The 19,338-nt window shown below is 37.6% G+C and overlaps 1 protein-coding gene across 1 annotated transcript; it reads right to left on the reverse strand.

Moving 5' to 3' along the window:
- Positions 1–3,328: 3,328 nt before the first annotated feature.
- nudt6 (nudix (nucleoside diphosphate linked moiety X)-type motif 6) lies at positions 3,329–13,601 on the reverse strand. Its single transcript, XM_062039606.1, has 5 exons — positions 13,212–13,601; positions 12,883–13,086; positions 11,406–11,461; positions 8,377–8,431; positions 3,329–3,984 (listed from the first exon to the last, which is right to left on the reverse strand). Exons 1-5 carry the CDS (start codon positions 13,417–13,419, stop codon positions 3,602–3,604), a joined length of 906 nt encoding a protein of 301 aa, XP_061895590.1. The 5' UTR covers positions 13,420–13,601; the 3' UTR covers positions 3,329–3,601.
- Between the last annotated feature and the right edge of the window lie 5,737 nt (positions 13,602–19,338).

Consider the following 19,338-nt stretch of genomic DNA (forward strand, 5'->3'; position numbering starts at 1 on the left):
CTCATAAACTTTTTTTTTTTTTTTTTGCAAATAATAATTAACTTAGAATTTCATGGCTGCAACACGTGCCAAAGTAGTTGGGAAAGGGCATGTTCACCACTGTGTTACATGGCCTTTCCTTTTAACAACACTCAGTAAAGGTTTGGGAACTGAGGAGACACATTTTTGAAGCTTCTCAGGTGGAATTCTTTCCCATTCTTGCTTGATGTACAGCTTAAGTTGGTCAACAGTCCGGGGGTCTCCCTTCTGCTATTTTAGGCTTCATAATGCATCACACATTTTCAATGGGAGACAGGTCTGGACTACAGGCAGGCCAGTCTAGTACCCGCACTCTTTTACTATGAAGCCACGTTGATGTAACACGTGGCTTGGCATTGTCTTGCTGAAATAAGCAGGGGCGTCCATGAAAAAGACGTTGCTTGGATGGCAACATATGTTGCTCCAAAAGCTGTATGTACCTTTCAGCATGCCTTCACAGATGTGTAAGTTACCCATGTCTTGGGCACTAATACACCCCCATACCATCACAAACTTTGCGCCTATAACAATCCGGATGGTTATTTTCCTCTTTGGTCCGGAGGACACGACGTCCACAGTTTCCAAAAACAATTTGAAATGTGGACTCGTCACACCACAGAACACTTTTCCACTTTGTATCAGTCCATCTTAGATGAGCTCAGGCCCAGCGAAGCCGACTGAGTTTCTGGGTGTTGTTGATAAACGGTTTTCGCCTTGCATAGGAGAGTTTTGACTTGCACTTACAGATGTAGCGACCAACTGTAGTTACTGACAGTGGCTTTTTGAAGTGTTCCTGAGCCCATGTGGTGATATCCTTTACACACTGATGTCGCTTGTTGATGCAGTACCGCCTGAGGGATGGAAGGTCACGGGCTTAGCTGCTTACCTGCAGTGATTTCTCCAGATTCTCTTTGATGATATTACGGAGCGTAGATGGTGAAATCCCTAAATTCCTTGCAATAGCTGCTTGAGAAATGTTGTTCTTAAACTGTTCAACAATTTGCTCAGGCATTTGTTGACAAAGTGGTGACCCTTGCCCCATCCTTGTTTGTGAATGACTGAGCATTTCATGGAATCTACTTTCATACCCAATCATGGCACCCACCTGTTCCCAATTAGCCTGTTCACCTGTGGGATGTTCCAAATAAGTGTTTGATGAGCATTCCTCGACTTTATCAGTATTTATTGCCACCTTTCCCAACTTCTTTGTCACAAATTCTAAAGTTAATGATTATTTGCAACAACAAAAAAAAAAAGTTTATGAGTTTGAACATCAAATATGTTGTCTTTGTAGCATATTCAACTGAATATGGGTTGAAAATGATTTGCAAATCATTGTATTCCGTTTATATTTACATCTAACACCATTTCCCAACTCATATGGAAACGGGGTTTGTATGTAAGGCAGGGGCGATCAACTCCCTGACGCTTTATACAAGCCCACATACCACTGAAATGCTGAAATGTATACTAGTAAAATTATTATTATTATTATTATTAAAATATGTCCTGGGTATGACGTTAAACTACATCCAGGCATGAGATGGGAGGTTGTGTGTGGGGTTAGTGAGTCCCAACTAACGTCTATAAAATGCACACAAAGAACCGTTTGCACCTTCTCTTGTGACTGGCGGGCGGTCAGCGCCATAAAGCTGAGCGGGTCCCTGGGTAATTGGGGCGCGGACAACCAACAGGACAGAGTAAGTTCAACAGCCCAGTAAGGCAATTACCGGTAGTCTAGGACAGGGGTCGGCAACCCAAAATGTTGAAAGAGCCATATGGGTGAGGGCGGACCTACCAATCCCCTAGCAACCGGGAATTCGTTGAAAACAAACCAGCTCACAGCGAACACAGCAGTGACAGAAAAAGCATTTAACGGGCGTTGTGGCTTGGAAGTCGGCGTTAAATCCTTCATTTACGCATTTTTACTTATTCGCATATCGTGTGAAAAAACGAAAACGTATTATTTGCGTCAGACTCGTCTCAGTGAACTTTAAAGCTTCTCAGGCTTAGCTTAGCTTGCTAGTTATCTTAGCCTGCGCGCTACTAAGAAAGAGACGCGGAAGTTATCAACAACGAGATCAAGTGTTAGTGTATAAAATATTGAGAGATTTGAGGGCTACATGTATAGTTTAAAGGCCTACTGAAAGCCACTACTAGCGACCACGCAGTCTGATAGTTTATATATCAATGATGAAATCTTAACATTATAACACATGCCAATACGGCCGGGTTAACTTATAAAGTGACATTTTAAATTTGCCGCTAAACTTCCGGTTCGAAACGCCTCTGAGGATGACGTATGCGCGTGACGTAGACCGGCGAACACGGGTATGCCTTCCACATTGAAGCCAATACGAAAAAGCTCTGTTTTCATTTCATAATTCCACAGTATTCTGGACATCTGTGTTCGTGAATCTGTTGCAATCATGTTCATTGCATTATGGAGAAGGAAGCTGAGCAAGCAAAGAAGAAAGTTGTCGGTGCGAAATGGACGTATTTTTCGAACGTAGTCAGCAACAACAGTACACAGCCGGCGCTTCTTTGTTTACATTCCCGAAAGATGCAGTCAAGATGGAAGAACTCGGATAACAGAGACTCTAACCAGGAGGACTTTTGACTTGGATACACAGACGCCTGTAGAGAAGTGGGACAACACAGACTCTTACCAGGATTACTTTGATTTGGATGACAAAGACGCAGACGTGCTACTGTGAGTATGCAGCTTTGGCTTCTAAACATTTGATCGCTTGGCCGTATGTGCGCAACTTTTTTTTGCGTATGTACGTAACTTTTTAAAAATATATAAGCTTTATGAACCTTGGGTTAGGTGAACGGTCTTTTGGGCTGAGTGATTGTGTGTGTTGATCAGGTGTTTGAATTGTATTGGCGTGTTCTATGGAGCTAGGAGCTAGCAGAGGAGCTAGGAGCTAGCATAACAAACACGCAGGTGTTTTTATGCAGGATTAATTTGTGGCATATTAAATATAAGCCTGGTTGTGTTGTGGCTAATAGAGTATATATATGTCTTGTGTTTATTTACTGTTGTAGTCATTCCCAGATTCACGAACACAGATGTCCAGAATACTGTGGAATTATGAAATGAAAACAGAGCTTTTTCGTATTGGCTTCAATGTGGAAGGCATACCCGTGTTCCCCGGTCTACGTCACGCGCATACGTCATCCTCAGAGGCGTTTCGAACCGGAAGTTTAGCGGCAAATTTAAAATGTCACTTTATAAGTTAACCCGGCCGTATTGGCATGTGTTATAATGTTAAGATTTCATCATTGATATATAAACTATCAGACTGCGTGGTCGGTAGTAGTGGCTTTCAGTAGGCCTTTAAGACGAGGGTAAAAGTGAGAATTAGGATTGAGACGCAAACAAGCTGCCAAAGTCTGCTACTTCATGCGGAGTTTGCTTTCTCTGCTCTGGTGTTTAGTCGCAATGTGAGGTCAACCGGTTGTCAAATGTTCCCGTCTGGAAGTCACACCTGGTCTAAACAAACAGTTCTTTATGTCGCTAGTCCTGGTGATTAGTGTTAATGCACAGCAAGCCAGTAAAACCGGGTCCAGTCTTGGACTAAGAGGCCTGAGACGGAGGCAGCGGTCGGTGGTAGAGCTGGTAAAACATCCCCGAGTAGACGGCCGGTAGTTCCTCCCTGGTGAGGTCGATGTGCTGGAAGCCTCGCTCCAGGCCGTGAAGCAGCAGCCGGGCCACGCGGGCCGTGACGGGCGTGGTCTGGGCGGTGCGGGCCAGCTGGGCCAGGTCCAGCCACTCGCAGCGCAGACACTCCTGGGTGCAGAAGTGGATGTGGTAGGTGAGCGGGCTGAGGCGGCAGATGATGTACATGTCGGACATGCCGAAGGCGCCCGGGTGCTGGTGCTGCTGCCGGATGCTCAGCAGGGACCGGAACTCCGAGTGCACGCCCGTTTCCTCCAAGACCTCCCGCACCGCCGTCACGCCTGCAAACACGGTTGACTTTTTAACAACTGCTTTGCTACTTTTCACCTTCAAAACCAGTACAAAATGCAGATTTTTTTTTTTTCTCAAAGAACCAGAAAATTTAGAAATTTCACGAGATTGCCAAAACCGAAGTAAAATGCTAACAGTTAGCACGCTGGCCAGATAGCGTCAAGCAACAAGAAATACGGGCTAACAGACCAACACGTGCTTGTTTACAGTGAGTTGTATACGTGCAAAATTAGCTAAAAAAAAGCTAGCATGCTAATGTAATCGTGCTAAAATACCAACTGTAGCATAAATCAAGTACCACAATAGAATACGGTTCGATGTATACCTGAAAAAATGTGTTAAAGTTAGCATGCTAGTACATTTATAGCAGGTAGGGTTTGACGCTGAAAAGCATACCTGTAAAATTAGCTAAAATAGCAACTGTAGCTTGAAGCAAGTACCAAAATATATTACTTTGCGATGTATACCTGAAAAAATTAATTGAGAAAGTTAGCATGCTAACACTAGCATGTTAACTTTTAGCAGGTAGGCTTTGTCAGGCAACAAAATATTTGACACTAAAGTGCAGACATGTACAATTTGCTATAAAAAAAAAAGCTAGCGTGCTAAAGTTAACATGCTAAAATACTAACTGCAGCATGCGTCCAGGACCAAAATATATTACTCTGCAGTGTATACCTGGAAAAATTTGTTGAAAAAGTTAACATGCTAACATTAGCATTTGACCTATTTCAATTTTTTTCAGCAGGTAGCATTTGTCAAGTAACAAAATATTTGACGTTGACATGTATACTTTGTTATAAAAGCTAGCGTGCGAAAGTTAACATGCTAAAATGCTAATTGTAGCATGAGTCAAGCACCAAAATACATTACTCTGCAATGGATTTTTTTTTTAAATTAATATTTTGCATGCCAACATTAGCATGTTAAATTTAACAATTTTTTTGCATTTAGCATTTGTCAAGTAACAAAATATCTGACGTTGAAATGTAAACTTTTAGTTATAAAAGTTAAGATGCTAAAATGCTAACTGTAGCATGAGTCAAGCACCAAAATACATTACTCAGCAATATATTTTTGAAAAAATTTAATATTTTAGCACGCTAACATTAGCATGTTAACTTAAAAATTTGTATATTTGTCAAGTAACAAAATATTTGACGCCATAGTGTATACTTGCAAAATTTTCACCAAAAAAAGGATATAAAATATGACTTTGGTGTAGACCTATACAATTAGCTAAAGAGGCTAGCCTATTAACATTAGCATGCAAACAGGTAGCACTGTCAAGTAAGAAAATACCTGCAAAATTTGCTTAAAAAATGGATATCACGTACCAAAATGTAACTCTGGTGTATAAAATTTTAGCAAAAAAAAAACCTAGCCTACTAATGTAGTAAGCATGCTAACAGGTAGCATTTGTCAACTAGGAAAATATTTGACGCTAAGGTGTACACTTGCAAAATTTTCTAAAAGAAAAGCATATATCGAGCACCAAAATATGACTCTGGTGCATAAAATTAGCTAAAAAAAAGCTAGCATGCTAATGTTATCATGCTAAAATACCAACTGTAGCATAAATCAAGTACCACGATAGAATACGCTTCGATGTACACCTGAAAAAATGTGTTAAAGTTAGCATGCTAGTACATTTATAGCAGGTAGGGTTTGACGCTGAAAAGCATACCTGTAAAATTAGCTAAAATAGCAACTGTAGCTTGAATCAAGTACCAAAATATATTACTTTGCGATGTATACCTGAAAAAATTAATTGAGAAAGTTAGCATGCTAACACTAGCATGTTAACTTTTAGCAGGTAGGCTTTGTCAGGCAACAAAATATTTGACACTAAAGTGCAGACATGTACAATTTGCTATAAAAAAAAAGCTAGCGTGCTAAAGTTAACATGCTAAAATACTAACTGCAGCATGCGTCCAGGACCAAAATATATTACTCTGCGGTGTATACCTGGAAAAATTTGTTGAAAAAGTTAACATGCTAACATTAGCATTTGACCTATTTCAATTTTTTTCAGCAGGTAGCATTTGTCAAGTAACAAAATATTTGACGTTGACATGTATACTTTGTTATAAAAGCTAGCGTGCGAAAGTTAACATGCTAAAATGCTAATTGTAGCACGAGTCAAGCACCAAAATACATTACTCTGAAATTGATTTTTAATTTTTTTTTATTTTGCATGCCAACATTAGCATGTTGAATGTAACAATTTTTTTGCAGTTAGCATTTGTCAAGTAACCAAATATCTGACGTTGAAATGTAAACTTTTAGTTATAAAAGCTAGAATGCGAAAGTTAACATGCTAAAATGCTAACTGTAGCATGAGTCAAGCACCAAAATACATTACTCAGCAATATTTTTTTTTTTATGTAATATTTTTGCACGCTAACATTAGCATGTTAACTTAAAAATGTGTATATTTGTCAAGTAACAAAATATTTGACGCCATAGTGTATACTTGCAAAATTTTCACCAAAAAAAGGATATAAAATATGACTTTGGTGTAGACCTATACAATTAGCTAAAGAGGCTAGCCTATTAACATTAGCATGCAAACAGGTAGCACTGTCAAGTAAGAAAATACCTGCAAAATTTGCTTAAAAAATGGATATCAAGTACCAAAATGTAACTCTGGTGTATAAAATTTTAGCAAAAAAAAACCGAGCCTACTAATGTAGTAAGCATGCTAACAGGTAGCATTTGTCAACTAGGAAAATATTTGACGCTAAGGTGTACACTTGCAAAATTTTCTAAAAGAAAAGCATATATCGAGCACCAAAATATGACTCTGGTGCATAAAATTAGCTAAAAAAAAGCTAGCATGCTAATGTTATCGTGCTAAAATACCAACTGTAGCATAAATCAAGTACCACAATAGAATACGCTTCGATGTATACCTGAAAAAATGTGTTAAAGTTAGCATGCTAGTACATTTATAGCAGGTAGGGTTTGACGCTGAAAAGCATACCTGTAAAATTAGCTTAAATAGCAACTGTAGCTTGAATCAAGTACCAAAATATATTACTTTGCGATGTATACCTGAAAAAATTAATTGAGAAAGTTAGCATGCTAACACTAGCATGTTAACTTTTAGCAGGTAGGCTTTGTCAGGCAACAAAATATTTGACACTAATGTGCAGACATGTACAATTTGCTATGAAAAAAAAAGCTAGCGTGCTAAAGTTAACATGCTAAAATACTAACTGCAGCATGCGTCCAGGACCAAAATATATTACTCTGCGGTGTATACCTGGAAAAATTTGTTGAAAAAGTTAACATGCTAACATTAGCATTTGACCTATTTCAATTTTTTTCAGCAGGTAGCATTTGTCAAGTAACAAAATATTTGACGTTGACATGTATACTTTGTTATAAAAGCTAGCGTGCGAAAGTTAACATGCTAAAATGCTAATTGTAGCACGAGTCAAGCACCAAAATACATTACTCTGCAATGGATTTTTAAATTTTTTTTATTTTGCATGCCAACATTAGCATGTTAAATGTAACAATTTTTTTGCAGTTAGCATTTGTCAAGTAACAAAATATCTGACGTTGAAATGTAAACTTTTAGTTATAAAAGCTAGAATGCGAAAGTTAACATGCTAAAATGCTAACTGTAGCATGAGTCAAGCACCAAAATACATTACTCAGCAATATTTATTTTTTTTATGTAATATTTTTGCACGCTAACATTAGCATGTTAACTTAAAAATTTGTATATTTGTCAAGTAACAAAATATTTGACGCCATAGTGTATACTTGCCAAATTTTCACCAAAAAAAGGATATAAAATATGACTTTGGTGTAGACCTATACAATTAGCTAAAGAGGCTAGCCTATTAACATTAGCATGCAAACAGGTAGCACTGTCAAGTAAGAAAATACCTGCAAAATTTGCTTAAAAAATGGATATCAAGTACCAAAATGTAACTCTGGTGTATAAAATTTTAGCAAAAAAAACCCGAGCCTACTAATGTAGTAAGCATGCTAACAGGTAGCATTTGTCAACTAGGAAAATATTTGACGCTAAGGTGTACACTTGCAAAATTTTCTAAAAGAAAAGCATATATCGAGCACCAAAATATGACTCTGGTGCATAAAATTAGCTAAAAAAAAAGCTAGCCTACTAACGTTAACAGGCTAACAGGTAGCATTTGTCAATTAAGAAAATATTTGGTGCACACTTGCAGAAAAATAGCTAGCATGCTAAAATTATAATGCTAACAATTATGATTATTAGAAAATGAGCTCTTTGGATTGTAGAAAAGTTATTGTCCTGGTATGCACTTCCAATGAATGTAGAGTACACCCAGTACCAGGACTTCTTAGCGAGCACCGCGTTAGCTTCTCGCTAACGGACTCACCGATGTTCTCCCCTGGATCGGACAAACCGCCGGGGAACTTCCAGGCGTTCAAAGTCTGCACGAGAAGGTTGACATTTTAGAAACAAGGAAGCTACAAATGGGGACAAAAGGCAATATGTTTGCAGGAGAACAGGTGAGGTTTAATCCCAGGAACACCAGGCCTACCGCCAAGCATGGTGGTGGTAGTATTATGCTCTGGGCCTGTTTTGCTGCCAATTGGAACTGCTGCTTTACAGAGAGTAAATGGGACAATGAAAAAGGAGGATTACCTACCAAAATACTAATAATAATTATTAATAATAATTAATAATAAAATACCATAATAAATTCATAAACTGCATTCGGGAGGAAGGCGGTTTACACCCTGGACAAGTCGCCACCTCATCACAGGGACAACACAGACAACATTCACACACTAGGGACCATTTAGTGTTGCCAATCAACCTATCCCCAGGTGCACGTCTATGGAGGTGGGAGGAGCCTATCCCCAGGTGCACATCTATGGAGGTGGGAGGGGCCTATCCCCAGGTGCACGTCTTTGGAGGTGGGAGGAAGCCGGAGTAGAAATAACCCACGCAGTCACGGGGAGAACATGCAAACTCCACACAGAAAGATCCGGAGCGCAGGATCGAACCCTGGACCTTCGTATTGTGAGACAGACGCACTAACCCCTGCACCACCGTGCTGGTTTGGCCAGAATGTGTAGCAAAATTGCATAAAAGCAAAAAGGTACGAGGCTTGGAGGGACTGAATAATATCATACTTTGTGGTCCACCGTGAAAATTAGTTTGATTCCTCTGTTTTAGAAAATAAAATAAAAAGTACTTTAAAAAAATTATATATATATTTTTTCATTTAAAAAAATATTTATAACTTAATTTAAAAAAAGGTGAAAAGTTTCCATGCAGTTCCAAAAGAGGTGCATGGCAACTAAGGAGTTCTGACTAACAGTGGCGACTGCAAAATCTGAAAAGTTTTTTTCATGGTGCATGTAAAAAAATAAATAAACCCCTAAACATTTTTTCATGGTGCATGTAAAAAAATAAATAAACCCCTAAACATTGTTTCATGGTGCATGTAAAAAATAAATAAACCCCTAAACATTTTTTCATGTTGTATGTAAAAAAAAACAACAACCCCTAAACATTTTTTCATCGTGCATGTAAAAAATAAATAAACCCCTAAACATGTTTTCATGTTGTATGTAAAAAAATAAATAAACCCCTAAACATTTTTTCATGGTGCATGTGAAAAATAAATAAACCCCTAAACATTTTTTCATGGTGCATGTAAAAAATAAATAAACCCCTAAACATTTTTTCATGGTGCATGTAAAAAATAAATAAACCCCTAAACATTTTTTCATGGTGCATGTAAAAAATAAATAAACCCCTAAACATTTTTTCATGGTGCATGTAAAAAATAAATAAACCCCTAAACATTTTTTTATGGTGCATGTAAAAAATAAATAAACCCCTAAACATTTTTTCATGGTGCATGTAAAAAATAAATAAACCCCTAAACATTTTTTATGGTGCATGTAAAAAATAAATAAACCCCTAAACATTTTTTTATGGTGCATGTAAAAAATAAATAAACCCCTAAACATTTTTTCATGGTGCATGTAAAAAATAAATAAACCCCTAAACATTTTGTCATGGTGTATGTAAAAAATAAATAAACCCCTAAACATTTTTTATGGTGCATGTAAAAAATAAATAAACCCCTAAACATTTTTTATGGTGCATGTAAAAAATAAATAAACCCCTAAACATTTTTTCATGGTGCATGTAAAAAATAAATAAACCCCTAAACATTTTTTTATGGTGTATGTAAAAAATAAATAAACCCCTAAACATTTTTTCATGGTACATGTAAAAAATAAATAAACCCCTAAACATTTTTTTTATGGTGCATGTAAAAAATAAATAAACCCCTAAACATTTTTTCATGGTGCATGTAAAAAATAAATAAACCCCTAAACATTTTTTCATGGTGCATGTAAAAAATAAATAAACCCCTAAACATTTTTTTTATGGTGCATGTAAAAAATAAATAAACCCCTAAACATTTTTTCATGGTGCATGTAAAAAATAAATAAACCCCTAAACATTTTTTCATGGTGCATGTAAAAAATAAATAAACCCCTAAACATTTTTTCATGGTGCATGTAAAAAAATAAATAAACCCCTGAACATTTTTTTTATGGTGCATGTAAAAAATAAATAAACCCCTAAACATTTGTTCATGGTGCATGTAAAAAATAAATAAACCCCTAAACATTTTTTCATGGTGCATGTAAAAAATAAATAAACCCCTAAACATTTTTTCATGGTGCATGTAAAAAATAAATAAACCCCTAAACATTTTTTCATGGTGCATATAAAAAATAAAAATAAAACCTAAACATTTATATTATTAGGGTTACAAGTGGTCCTCTGAGGGCAGCAAAGACTGCAATGTGGCCCCTCAGTGAAACCCAGTTGGACCCCCATGTGTTTCATGGGGTGAGCAGTCATTTACACCAGTGTTTTTCAACCACTGTGCCGCGGGAGATTATGCAACTTCACCTAATTGGTCCAAAAAATATTTTTTGCAAATCAATAATTATAATCTGCAAATAATGTGCCGTTGCTTAGTGTCTGTGCTGTGTAGAGCTTGGCAGGGTAACCATGTAATACTCCATGCCACTAGGTGGCAGCATTGCTTTGTATAAGACGGAATGTGTCGGTAGAGACAATGATGGTTTGTTGTGATCCCAATACGCAGAGCACAGTGGGAGGCAGCGTGCAGGTAAAACGGTATGTAATGCTTAAACCAAAAGGGAAAGGAAAAGACAATGGCTTTGCAAAACGAAAGTAAAACTGAACTAACTACAAAGTAAATAGAAACAGAATGCTGGACGACAGCAAAAACTTACGGCGTCCACAAAATACATCCGTACAAGACGTGACAATCAACAATGTCCACACAGGGTAGCGACAACGTAAATAGCCTGGCTTGCTAACACAAAGCAGGTGAGCACTCACCTTGTTTCTGTCTTGCACCACCAGAACTTTCCCGTTGGACTCGTCAACAACGGCGCCTTGACGACAGACAACAACAACAACAGGAATGAGTACAGTTTGTACCACTGAAGCAGAACTCTTGGAAGTATTCATCAATATTTGGGACCTGATGATGACGTCTGGCCCCGAGTGAAGACAACCATGCTAACATAGTAAAAAATGGCATGCAGTTAGCATTAGTGAAATACTAAAATATGACACTTAAACTAGCTCAAATAAAGCTAGCATGCTAATATTAGCATTAGGTGTATACCTGTTAAAATGTCTAAAAAGGTAGCATGCTAAAAGCACTACACTAACATGTAAAAGTTAGCATTATAGAAATACTAAAATATGACTGAGGTGTATATCTGTTAAAATGTCTAAAAAGCTAGCATGCTAACAGCACTATGCTGACATGTCAACAATGGCATGCAGTTAGCATTAGTGGAATACTAAAATAGGACACTTGAACTAGCTAAAATAAAGCTAGCATGCTAATATTAGCATTAGGTGTATACCTGTTAAAATGTCTAAAAAGGTAGCATGCTAACAGCCCTATGCTAACATGTAAACAATGGCATGCAGTTAGCATTATAGAAATACTAAAATATGACACTTAAAGTAGCTAAAATAAAGCTAGCCTGTTAAAATGCCAACTGTAACACAGTGTCAAGTACCAAAATATATTGATCTGAGGTGCCTACTGTACCCGAAAATTGTGTTTAAAAAAAAAGTCTAGCATGCTAATGTTAGCATGCATCAATTACCAAAATACGGCTGAGGTGTATACCTACAAAATTTGCTAAAAAAAAGCTAGCATACTATTAGGTATCATTCATCGAGTAACAATGTTTGGCACAGAGGTGTACACTGTACCCACAAAGTTAGCATGCTAATATTAGCATGCTAGCGGCTAACGACTGTTTGGACAATCAAGTTGGTTTAAACGTTCACTCACTTGATTGAAAGACCAATGTTTTATTTTTCCTCAAATCAAACACAGTGTTACTGTTCAAACTGGGTGTAATGATAACAGTGGCCAAAATATCACCGGTTAAGTAAAAGCTCTGCGTTGTTTTTAATGAATACTTAGGTTCCACAGACGCGCCCAGTCTGTGGAACGCTCTCCCTGACCACCTGAGGGCACCACAGACTGTGGATGCTTAAAAGTCCTTCTTTTTAAAAAAGCCTTTTTTTTTAGTTATATGCATACTAGATATAGCTGTTTGGCTGTTCTAGTTTTTATTTTTATTTATTTCTTTATCTTTTTTTTATTTTTATAAATACACTGTAGCGCTTTGAGATTGTTTACTCAATATAAAGTGCTTTTTTACAAATAAAATCTATTATTATTATTATTATTACTACTACGCTACTGTATTTTAACGCTGGGGAATACAGCGTAACCCGGGACAACCGGACCATGCAGGTAAAAGGTGTTTCCGGGGGGTCCTACCTGCGACTCCAACTTGGTGTGTAGCGAAGCCCGGCAGTCTGCTCGGCCCTCCCCCCATCCACAGGGCCAAGACGGCGTGGCGGTCGCGGGCGTGGTGGAAGACGAAGCCGTGGGCGGCGGCGGCTGCAGCGCAGCGGCTCAAGGCGATGGGGACCCGCAGCCACACGGCCACCTTCCCCTCCTCCTTCCACCGGGCCACGGACCCTGCGGCACGGACCCCAACGATCAATCAATACATCAAAGTTGATTTATATAGCCCGGAATCACAAGTGTCGTCCAATCCGACATGATCGATGAGGATATTAGCAAATATATATCAATATATTTACCTTTCAGTAACGCACTAAAGCAGCTTTCTCCAATGTCCTCTGGCAGGCAGGTTGCCAGGTCCACCGTCACTCCCCCGAACCGGTCCACTTTCCCGGTCAGCGCGGCGGGCGCAGGGCCCTCCCGGTGCGACTGTCTGAAGGAGGCGCGGTACGGACAACCGCGGCGCAACGCGGGTAGAAGTTTGTAAAGAAGCGAGCGAGCTGCCATGTTTTCTTAACGTGATGTTTCAAATGCCGCCGGCTGCACGGCGCCATTTATGTGACGTACACTTCCGCCTTGGACCTTACGTAAACACCGTCAATCTCCACTAAAGGAGCAAAAATTAAATCATTTCTAGAAAAAAACGACTTACTTTCTCTATATGAAACACTTGATGTTGTTTTACTAAATTAAAATATATTTATATATATATATATGTTTCAGCTTGTTCTGTCTTTCAATGACTATAAAAACTTCTCCCGGCGCGTCTCTCTAAAACCTCCGGGTAGGAACACCACACACACAAGCAATTCCTATTGCCGCATCCCTTTTCTTTTAAAAAAGAGAGAATTCTTTCCAAATATTAAATCCAACAAAATTAACTTTTAAATTGCTACTATGCAAACTCAAAATGAGTATGCATTTTCAAGTTATGAAGTAAAAAAAGCCTCCGTCAACTCTGGTTTAATTGATGACAGGCATAAGTACTGTTCCTTAAGAAACCAGGTCACAAAGTTAAACAAACTGAAAAAAAAGGGAATATTACAAACAGAGGTTATATGATGTGAGATATGATAGCAAAAACTTATGGAATGTTTTGAATGAAATCATGGGTAGAAAGAACAATGTCTGTACACCTTTTGTGGAATCAAATGGGTTGGTACTCACTAAGCCATGTGACATTGCCAATCATTTTAATAACTATTATGTTGACAAGGTATCTCAATTAAGGCATGGTATGCATATATCCAATAACAACAAATCAGCTGACCTCATTAGGAATATTATAATGGATAATAAGGACTGTGAATTCAATTTTCATCAGGTTGAAGTCAGTGAGGTTGAGAGGTTACTACACTCTCTTCCTGACAACAAAGTAGCTGGTGTAGACAACCTGGATAGTAAATTACTGAAAATGACTGCTGGTATCATATCAGTGCCTGTTTGTCATATTTTTAATAAATGTTTACAAGTGGGCCTGTGTCCAAAGATATGGAAGGTGGCTAAGGTTACTCCTCTACATAAGGATACCAAATTGGCTTTCAATGAGGGCAATTCTAGACCAATAAGCATCCTACCTGGGTTATGTAAAATACTGGAGAAATGTGTGTATGCACAAATTCAAGCTTACTTTCAATCAAATGGGCTAGCAACTGATTCTCAACATGCATATAGAACGGGCCACTCTACGTCCACGGCTCTTATACAAATGACGGACGATTGGCTTAATGCTATAGATAATTCTATGTTGGTTGGAGCTGTGCTGTTAGATTTTAGTGCTGCATTTGACATGATTGACCACTCTCTTTTAATTGAGAAACTTAAATGTTATGGTTTTAATACTTCAAGTTTAATGTGGATACAGAGTTATTTGTCCTCAAGATCACAACAGGTGTATCTTAATGGCAGCTTGTCTAATAGCAGAAGTTTGGATTGTGGTGTTCCACAGGGAAGTTGCCTAGGACCTTTACTTTTTTCTATATTCACCAATGATTTACCTTGGGCTACCGGGCGTGCAAGATTGGTTCTTTATGCTGATGATGCAACCTTATATCATGCTGCACCATCATGCAGTGTACTTAATGTAGTATTGAGTGAGGAAGTAAAAGCTGTGCATGACTGGACAGTATGTAACAGACTTGTCCTTAACACCTCAAAAACAAAAAGTATTATATTGGGGACTAGGCAAGGGTTATCTTGTGACCCAAAGTTGGATTTGAGGCTAGGTATTTCAACAGTTCAACAGGTCAGAAGTGCCAAGCTCCTTGGAGTGATGCTGGACTGCACTCTATCCTGGTCAAATCATATCAGTGATATAGTTACAAAGATGGGAAGGCTGTTGGTATTTCCAGGAAATGTGCTGGTTTTGCTGATCCACCTCTTCTTTGTCAAATTGTTAAGAGTTTAGTCTTGTGTCATATTGACTATTGTTCTACAGTCTGGGCGTCTGCTGCAAGTGGTGAGATCAGTAAGCTCCAGATTGTCCAGAATAGGGCAGCAAGGCTGGTTCTTGGTTGTTCACTAAGAACCAATGTGAACCAAATGCATGCTTCTCTTTCCTGGCTAACAGTGCAGAACAGGTTGTTGGCTAATACTCTTCTATTGTTCAAATCAGTAACCGGTAGTAAAACTCCTGCTTTTCTCATGGCCCAAATAGTTCACAGTAGCACTATACATAATCACAATACCAGGGCATCCAGTGAGGGGCATTTTGTACTCCCTCGTCCCAGGAAGAATGCTTTGCGGAAATCTTTTATTTATAGATCTTTATCGCTCTGGAATAACCTGCCTCGAATTCTCACCAGCATTGAAAGTAAACAGGTTTTTAAAAAGAGAGTAATATTTTATCTGAGTTTTTAAATTAGTTTGCTCATTGATGATTTGTTTGTTATATTTATATGGTAATTATTATTCTGTGACTGTAAATTGTTTGCTTGTTTTTTTATTGATACTTTTATTTTTTTCTGTATTGTGTAGTTATAATTATATGCTTTTACTTGTAATTGTATTGAATTGTGGACCCCAGGAAGACTAGTGGGTTGTTGAGGCAACCAGCTAATGGGGATCCTTAATAAAAATCAAATCAAATCAAGTTGCTACTCATTTAATTTAATTGTAATTAAATACATACTTAAATAATAAATAATAAATAAATAAACAAAAGGAATAAATTAGTTAAATTAAATTTTATTTAACATTCTTAGTGCAAAACAAATATTACATTCAGTTTCACAGTGCATAAGTCAAAGTCAAAGTCAAAGTCAGCTTTATTGTCAAACAACTGTTTGTACAGGACATACAGGTGGACGAAATTACGTTCCTCTCACATCCACGGTGTCTATAAATATAAAGTGTAAAAGAAGAATAAAAAAGACAACAATTTAAACAGTCGCATGAGGGGGGGGAAAAATATACAGGGGAAGAAGATATTACCAGAATATCTATAATATCTATCTATTGTATATACAGTATTGCAACGTAAGTATTCAAGTATTCAGATGGGAGTGCAAAGTGCAATGTAAACAGTGTAAACAGTTAAAACAGTTAGCAGCATTTTGAGTCCGGAGTAAAGTGGCTAAGTGATAGATGGTGTGTGTGTGTGTGTGTGTGTGTGTGTGTGTGTGTGTGTGTGTGTGTGTGTGTGTGTGTGTGTGTGTGTGTGTGTGTGTGTGTGTGTGTGTGTGTGTGTGTGTGGGTGAGTGGGGGGGGGGGGGTGTAGTGTCTCAGTTCACAGTTCAGTTCAGATTGCAGGGCAGAGTGAGAAGGGGGGGGGGGCCGGGAGAGAGTTCAGCTTCCTGACAGCCTGATGGATGAAGCTGTCTCTCAGCCTACAGCTTCGAGCTCGGAGGCTTCTCAGTCGTCTGCCGGATGGCAGCAGTCTGAAGAAGCCGTGTGAGGGGTGTGTGATGTCGCCTGCCACGCGGAGTGCTTTGCGTGACAGGCGTGTGTTGTAAATGTCCTGGAGGGAGGGGAGGGGGGCACCGACGATCTTCTCAGCTGCCCTAACTGTGCGCTGCAGCGTCCTGCGGCAGGACGCCGTGCAGCCTCCGTACCACACAGTTATGCAGCTGGTCAGGATGCTCTCAATGACGCCCCGGTAGAAGGAGTGCATGATGGAGGCTGAGGCTTTTGCTCTTCGCAGTTTGCGGAGGAAGTAGAGGCGCTGTTGAGCCCTCTTGGCCAGTGATGCAGTGTTGGTTTTCCAGGAGAGGTCATCTGTGATGTGCACACCCAGGTATTTGGTGCTGCTCACTCTCTCCACCACCGCACCGTTGATGGTCAGAGGAGGGTGCTGGGTGTGCGCTCTCCTGAAATCCACAGCAATCTCCCTTGTTTTCTCTACATTGAGAGAGAGATTGTTGTCACCGCACCATGTGGCCAGTTGGCTCACCTCGTCTCTGTAGCCGGTCTCATCGTTATTGTGGATGAGACCTACCACAGTTGTGTCGTCCGCAAACTTGACGAAGAGGTTGGTGCTGTGCTTCGGCGTGCAGTCGTGGGTCAGCAGGGTGAAGAGAACTAACTTTTTCTTTCTTTTTTTTTTTAGTTACCGAACAATGTACCTTACCTTTAGCTTATTTTCAGAACATAACCATAAGAGCCTTTACTCATCATACCTAAACCTCAGTTCACATTTCTTTCTTTTTTTAATTTTTTTTAATTTTTTTAAATTTTTTGAGCACACTTCTCCCAATGCGTCTCTCTAAAACCTCCGGGTAGGAACACCACACACACAAGCAATTCCTATTGCCGCATCCCTTTTCTTTTAAAAAGAGAGTATTCTTTTCAAATATTAAATTCACCTAAATTAACTTTTAAATGGCTACTATACAAACTCAAAATTTGTGTGCATTTTCAAGTTGCTACTTATTTAATTTAATTTAATTAAATAAATAAATAATACATAATAAATAAATACATTAATTAATTGATTCTATTTCATTTTATTTAACATTCTTAGTGCATAACAAATATTACATTCAGTTTCACAGTGCATAACTTTTCTTTCTTTTTTTTCTTTTCTTTTTTAGTTACCGAACAATGTACCTTAGCTTTAACTTATTTTCATAGCATAACCATAAAAGCCTTTACTCATCATACCTAAACCTCAGTTCACATGTCTTTCTTTTTTTAATTAATTAATTTAAATTATTTATTTATTTTTTGAGCACACTTCTCCCGGCGCGTCTCTCTAAAACCTCCGGGTAGGAACACCACACACACAAGCAATTCCTATTGCCGCATCCCCTTTCTTTTAAAAAAGAGAGTATTCTTTCCAAATATTAAATCCAACAAAATTAACTTTTAAATGGCTACTATGCAAACTCAAAATGAGTATGCATTTTCAAGTTGCTACTCATTTAATTTAATTGTAATTAAATACATACATAAATAAATAATAAATAAATACATAAGAAATAAATAATAAATAAATAAACAAAATGAATGAATTAGTTAAATTTAATTTTATTTAACATTCTTAGTGCAAAACAAATATTACATTCAGTTTCACAGTGCATAACTTTTCTTTCTTTTTTTTCTTTTTTTTTTTTTAGTTCCCGAACAATGTACCTTACCTTTAGCTTATTTTCAGAACATAACCATAAGAGCCTTTACTCATCATACCTAAACCTCAGTTCACATTTCTTTCTTTTTTTAATTTTTTTTTTATTTTTTTAAATTTTTTGAGCACACTTCTCCCAATGCGTCTCTCTAAAACCTCCGGGTAGGAATACCACACTTACAAGCAATTCCTATTGCCGCATCCCCTTTCTTTTAAAAAAGAGAGTATTCTTTTCAAATATTAAATTCACCAAAATTAACTTTTAAATTGCTACTATACAAACTCAAAATTTGTGTGCATTTTCAAGTTGCTACTTATTTAATTTAATTTAATTAAATAAATAAATAATACATAATAAATAAATACATTAATTAATTGATTCTATTTCATTTTATTTAACATTCTTAGTGCATAACAAATATTACATTCAGTTTCACAGTGCATAACTTTTCTTTCTTTTTTTTCTTTTCTTTTTTAGTTACCGAACAATGTACCTTACCTTTAACTTATTTTCATAGCATAACCATAAAAGCCTTTACTCATCATACCTAAACCTCAGTTCACATGTCTTTCTTTTTTTAATTAATTAATTTAAATTATTTATTTATTTTTTGAGCACACTTCTCCCAATGCGTCTCTCTAAAACCTCCGGGTAGGAACACCACACACACAAGCAGTTCCTATTGCCGCATCCCTTTTCTTTTAAAAAAGAGAGTATTCTTTCCAAATATTAAATCCAACAAAATTAACTTTTAAATTGCTACTATGCAAACTCAAAATGAGTATGAATTTTCAAGTTGCTACTCATTTAATTTAATTGTAATTAAATACATACATAAATAATAAATAAATAATAAATAAAT

This window comes from Entelurus aequoreus, linkage group LG28 (genome assembly GCF_033978785.1).
Source record: "Entelurus aequoreus isolate RoL-2023_Sb linkage group LG28, RoL_Eaeq_v1.1, whole genome shotgun sequence".
Taxonomy (NCBI): Eukaryota; Metazoa; Chordata; class Actinopteri; order Syngnathiformes; family Syngnathidae; genus Entelurus; species Entelurus aequoreus.